General features: G+C 37.4%; 1 protein-coding gene across 1 annotated transcript; it reads left to right on the top strand.

The window, feature by feature from the left end:
* The first annotated feature begins 257 nt into the window (after positions 1-257).
* Positions 258-1682, top strand: LOC125659940 (uncharacterized). The gene is made up of 3 exons (XM_048891749.2): positions 258-507; positions 918-992; positions 1211-1682. Exons 1-3 carry the CDS (start codon positions 283-285, stop codon positions 1535-1537), a joined length of 627 nt encoding a protein of 208 aa, XP_048747706.2. The 5' UTR covers positions 258-282; the 3' UTR covers positions 1538-1682.
* The last annotated feature ends 4299 nt before the right edge of the window (positions 1683-5981 follow it).

The following is a 5981-nucleotide window of genomic DNA, read 5'->3' as shown; positions in this document are numbered from 1 at the left end:
ATAGGACCGAGAATTTTGATGATTAAAGGAAAATACACGTGAACGATGAGTATAAGAATGACCAGGTGTGTATGTATGGCTTCAGAGAGCTCTTTTACTTCTATCTACAATTTCCGATTACTGAACCAAGTCGATAATGAAATTTACAGGTACTTTATTAATTTCTGAAAAAAATGATATCGAAGTTATGCTCACTAAATGCGATATGCTTATAGGATTTAAATATATTCATATGTTTACTTCTTCTGTTAAGGTGGTTTCCTGGTGCCGTTCATCTATCTTATGATGAACACAGAAATATGCCACGCCGTGATTTGCACGACCAATCTGGGATTAGAGTATCGTTCGGAACAGGTGCCCGGAAACCTAGTAACGTTTTCCATAAATGCCTGTTGTCCGTGTCGTTCTCAGCCCGTCAGGTATCAGATCCCACTCTGTGGATTACGGAACGCCATCGTCAAAGTCAATACTGTTAAAACTCAAGTGAACAACGCACTCCGTGCTTTTGTAAGTAGCTAAGAAAAAGTTTTATACTACAGTAACATGATTCTTACTTTACCTCCTCAAGTCAGGAAGTTTGAGGAATATCCAAGTATGGGGCAAGAGTAACGGTCGAGGCCCATATGTGGATTTTCTATATATACCTATATATTTAATAGGTAATATCATTGTACAAATTTTGACACGACAACCCAGTCTGTTGCTCATTGACTTACTATATATATAACATACTCTCAGACAGTTAAAGCGACACCATAACTATGTGGGGTATATTCTAAATATATTGATAACGTAATTCTACTCTGGTTTTACGTGGTATGTTGTCACAAATGAAATTGTTTCAAATGAGTAGGGAACGTTGAAATAATTTTACATGGACATGCAGAATTCAGCCATTTTTAGACTCATTTCAATAGGCATCTTCCATAGCTGGCGGAAGTGAAGTCTGCTCCCGGGGACGTCATTTTACAACACCAACTTATGATAATATTGTGAGTATACGCTGTTGTTTCTTCTGGATAAGATAAAACAAGTTAAAGAGAATTAAGATGTTTGAACAGGTAACAAATATCTGTAATTATTTCCACATATTGTGATGTATGAAGAAAGAAAAGTTCATGCCTGTCTTTTCAATATTAAATTCCACTTGTAATGTATGTATATGTACATCTAAGATCAATGCAAAATCAATGTTTTCTTTACAATGTAGACAGATGCTCTACTGGCTTCTTACCAAGGGCTGACAGGAATCGCTCTGAAACTCCACATCATCCAAAATCATGATAACTCAAGAATTGGCGTCATTTCCGGAATATCAGACGATATCGGGGACACACTCTGTCATCTACAATCACTTCTGGGGGACATCGAGATGTCTGAGACAATCTACAAAAGAAGTCACACTATTGCACAATTGGACATCAGCCAGATGGTGCCCTACACGTGCAGCACTCTGAATGAAAATCTCGCCAAACTCAACAATATTGAAAAGAGCATACGGGCAACGCTTTTGAGAAAGTTGAACGATTTTGCATAAACACATATGTTTATAGTATTGGTAAATGTTTTTAGAAATTATATTCATGTGATTGATTTCAAACGAAGCAACAATAAAAAGTTTGAAGTTGGGAAAACATTGTGTTTCAATCTTTTCATATATGTATTAATTTACGGTGACGTTTTTATACGGGGATAAAAACATGTGGTAATCGTTGCTTTCTTCTTGGTGTTGAATTTTTTTGAAAAAGTTTCATAGAAAGCAGCAAATACATGTTTCACAAAAGGGACTTCCAATTTTTATATCAAGATAATTCTTTGTATTTAGAATAGGAATGTAACCCTTTAATAAGTCGGTACATGTCAAACAAATTTCTTATCAAAGAAATGCAAGCATATCTTACAAATAAATATTGTCAAGCTTACACTTCCTGAAGCATCCTGGAAAGTTTATGATTGGACTGTACTCGCATGAACACTTGGGACCAGCAAAACCGTTGACTTTGCACTACTCATGCCAGACGCAGGATGACACAGCGAATGATTCTCGTCCAGTGTTCCTTGACAATTTCTCATTTGTTTACAGGTTTATCATTTTGCTTTTTTAATTCGTTTTAATAAATGTTGTTTAAATGTTATCCCCTTATGTTTTCTTTGGTCAATGCTAGTCGGGATGCATAACCACACACCTCGACAGTCACATTACAGATTGCATTTTGATGTCTCTTCCAGCAATGGTTACACATCCCTTGTAATGGGAATCGAGTAGGACACTATACAAGGATGGTGCAATACTGAATGCTTCACATTTGGGAAATATCTTCTGAATGAGTAGTAATTATAGACCTCGATAAATCCCCTGTAACTTGTGAAATTGCTGTATTTGCTGACTTGATAGCAGGAGGAAGAGAAACCGGGCTGGCAAACTCTCCTAAGAAAAAAGTGAATCTCAGTGAAAAGTTATCTATACTGCAGTGATATGTGTAAATCCATGTATCGACTTTGGTGCAGCAGGGTTTGTTTAGGAATGTGTGTTTTATGCTCCTTCAGTTGTCCTTGCAGAGAATTCAATTTCAAGGAAACCAAGCATTAGTTCTACCACAGAATACGAAACCAAGCATTAGTTCTACCACAAAATACGAAACCAAGCATTAGTTCTACCACAGAATACGAAACCAAGCATTAGTTCTACCGCAAAATACGAAACCAAGCATTAGTTCTACCGCAAAATACGAAACCAAGCATCAGTTCTACCACAGAATACGAAAAAAATCCTAGCACTAGTTCTTACACAGAATACGGAAGATTTGGGGCTTAAAAGATTTACCTATCCTTTATGATTGTTTATCCATCATGATTTTGGTAGAGTTTTATTGTTAACATTATACCGGTATACGGTAAGTATGTAACTCTCCAATCTTTGCCCGATAGTCCATCGACAACCTCTTAACCGGGTGTTTAGTGATTACATATGTTACATTGATATCTAAAGATGTCGGTATGCAACAAAAAACCCAGTGATCAATCTATAAAGAACACAGAATCGAGAACAGTGCAAACATGGAACCTTGGGAAAACCGGAGGTGGATTATCAGGTGCCTTGGTGTACACATTAATTTCTTATTGATCCGTCACATCCGTCGTAAGCCCTCTATCTTGTCATGGTAAACAGAGTATTCTGTAGTCAAAATCAGAATGTAAAGAATGTTTTAGCACGTGTCGTGTGATTGGTCCGCGAATAATCCCGAGACCCTTCGGATGATCCCGAGACTAAGCAATGTCTTTGCGAACCAATCACACGGCGCGTACAACAAATTCGTACTCTGTGACCTCCTTTTTGGCTGCCAGTGGAAGAGATGAAGCCCTGTCCGATCAATGCACGCAAGATTGTGTCAAATAAAAGAGATGAGATGGGTTTTGAGTTGAAGAGACTTGTAGTATGACATCTCCCCGACCTGCCGCTCGTCAAAATTCCTTAGGTAACGCTGTAATTACTTGGAAAATGTGCCCGGAAACGGGGACCCCCTGTTTGTTTACAAATTTTTGTTTCTTACCTTGTGTATTTTATTATACCGGTAGAAGGCCAATCTTTAAAGCTTACAAAAAGCGTGAAACGATTACATGAATCGAAAGAGGGATGAGATAGACTGGGAATTCATACATTTCAGAGAAATTATTGCCACCAAAAAAAAATTATGAAAAAGGGGGGAGGGTAGTAATATCCATACTTCAGGTGCCTGTGGATAAGACCACCGATGATCTGAAAGTTTGAACTGGTCACGTGACTGTCACTTGAACTGGCAGTCTGACGTGGTTATTTGTAAACATCGATTTAAATCAGATGGAAAATAATATTGTCACTCGGACCATACAGCTTTAAATATCAACTTCAAAATAATAGTGCGTGGAATCAGAATGGATTGTTTTAACAAAGAAGCAGCTATTGAAGAAACAGCTGTTTATGATTTCACAAGCCTAGTATCTAATTTATTGTGAGGAATGGTGATGTAAAGTGTTGATTTCGGAACAGTTCTGTAATTTCAAATTTACCAAAGGTTCTTTGTGATTTTTGAGAATCCACATTTGATCTATACCACTCCTCGCACATGTTGTGGCACAGTACCTCTGAAAGTTACCCTTCATAGCAGTGGATATTTCCGTGAGGTGTAAAGATTAGGGGTCCTGCAATGTATCTTGTGAAGTTTTCGAATCTAATATGGATACCGTCACTCAAAGTCACACATTCCATTTACTGGGATATTAAAAGTGTTTAAAATGTAAAACTTGCACGGTACAAATTTTGATGCACCACATGCGCATTTCGACAAATAATGTAATGCAGTGATGCTCAAGCCAAAATTTTGGAAATTCGAAATAACAATAAACTTGTAAGACTTAAAACTAATGTGGTTTTGAAGAATTTTGTCCTTTGAAAGGGAACTTTGATATTAGATTACCAAATTCGAAATCAAAGCCAAGTTCCTCTAAATTACAATAATGAGCCTTGCAAATGAACACACAGCCGAAACTAGTACACATTCTTCATCTAGAGTTGCCTACATGGTCGAGCGGTCTAGCGCGCTGGTTACTTGCTGCTAGGAGATTTGGTTCCGCAGGTCGTGAGTTCAACCCCGGGTAGGGGCCGTAGTGGGTATCCAAATAAGATAATGTGAAATTTTCTGTGTTTTATAAGAGGATAAATGTGTGTTAAATAACTATCCCATTTCCATTCTCAATGACCGTGTAGCGTGTGACAGCGCGGCGAGAATTCCATCGTCATAGAAAGGGATTTTTTCAGACTTGCCTGGATGGTCGAGCGGTTTAGAGCGCTGGTTACATGCTGCCAGGAGATTTGGTTCCGTAGGTCGTGAGTTCAACCCCGGGTAGGGGCCATAGTGGGTATCCAAATAAAGTGAAATTTTCTGTGCTTTACATTAAATATTTCTTCACTTAGGGCAATTATGGTTATTTAAGAGTTCATTGCTATTTCCGTGCTTTATATATATATATATGTGTGTGTGTGTGTGTGTGTGTGTGTAACACACTTATACTATAGGAGTGGGCTACAGACTGCATTGTCGTAGAAGTTGTGATTCATTTTCGAGAATTGCGTTGACTCCTGTAATATTTTATATTCTAGATCGACGACGGGTAATTTATCAACAACACTCATTTTCGTTTATATGTCGATTCGATATTTATACAATAGAATGCTTTCTTTGTTGTTTCATCGGGTAATGAAGGTAGCTAGCATTGCAGGAAAAAAATCATAATTCGCGTAAGATTGCTACCTTCATCACCCGATGAAACAACAAAGAAATACATTTATTGTTTATATCAATATGCTTTTTTAAAAATATAAACTAGAAAATATCATATAGTTGACCCATTCGTTACGTTAATCGAAACAGCCAATGCACCCTTTGGCCTTGATGACGCTCCATATATAGATCGCGCTAGTTTGCAAGAAACATGCATTCATTGTTGCAGATGAAAGCAATGTCAATTTCAATAGCAATATAAGAGAAAAGACTCGGCGAATGTAAATATATCCCAGTGAACTCGAAATAAAAGCTTTCACATCTGCTTCATACTTGGATATTTCATTGAACATAGAATTTAACGACAAACTAACAACTCATCTTGATGACAATCATGCAGGATGACTTGAGCTTCTCCATCGTCAACTGCCCATGTCTATGTAGCAATATTATATTATCACCTGCATATGGTGTTTTTTCTTAACTGATTCAATACGAAAGAGCATGCTCTGTGTATGGTCAATCTTAAAATCGAAAAAAGACTACTAACAAATACGTTGCTGTTACTGGGGTTTGAACAGTCTCGTTTAAAGTCAGAATTTCGCAAATTCTCTGGTCGTTATAACGATCTAGTTCGTCAGTACAACCTTTTATTAGATCGAATGCTGTCTGACGTGTTTCATACTGATTGTTAGACCGTTCTTTACATGCTAATTTTGACTA

The sequence above is a fragment of the Ostrea edulis genome, chromosome 9, assembly GCF_947568905.1.
Source record: "Ostrea edulis chromosome 9, xbOstEdul1.1, whole genome shotgun sequence".
In the NCBI taxonomy this organism is placed as follows: Eukaryota; Metazoa; Mollusca; class Bivalvia; order Ostreida; family Ostreidae; genus Ostrea; species Ostrea edulis.
This window is presented reverse-complemented; position numbering and strand designations above follow the sequence as displayed.

Coding starts and splice junctions, on each gene's coding strand:
- LOC125659940 (XM_048891749.2), top strand. CDS start 283: ATGATGAACACAGAAATATGCCACGCCGTGATTTGCACGACCAATCTG. Junction 508..917: donor ACAACGCACTCCGTGCTTTT/GTAAGTAGCTAA, acceptor TCATTTCAATAG/GCATCTTCCATAGCTGGCGG. Junction 993..1,210: donor CACCAACTTATGATAATATT/GTGAGTATACGC, acceptor TTTACAATGTAG/ACAGATGCTCTACTGGCTTC.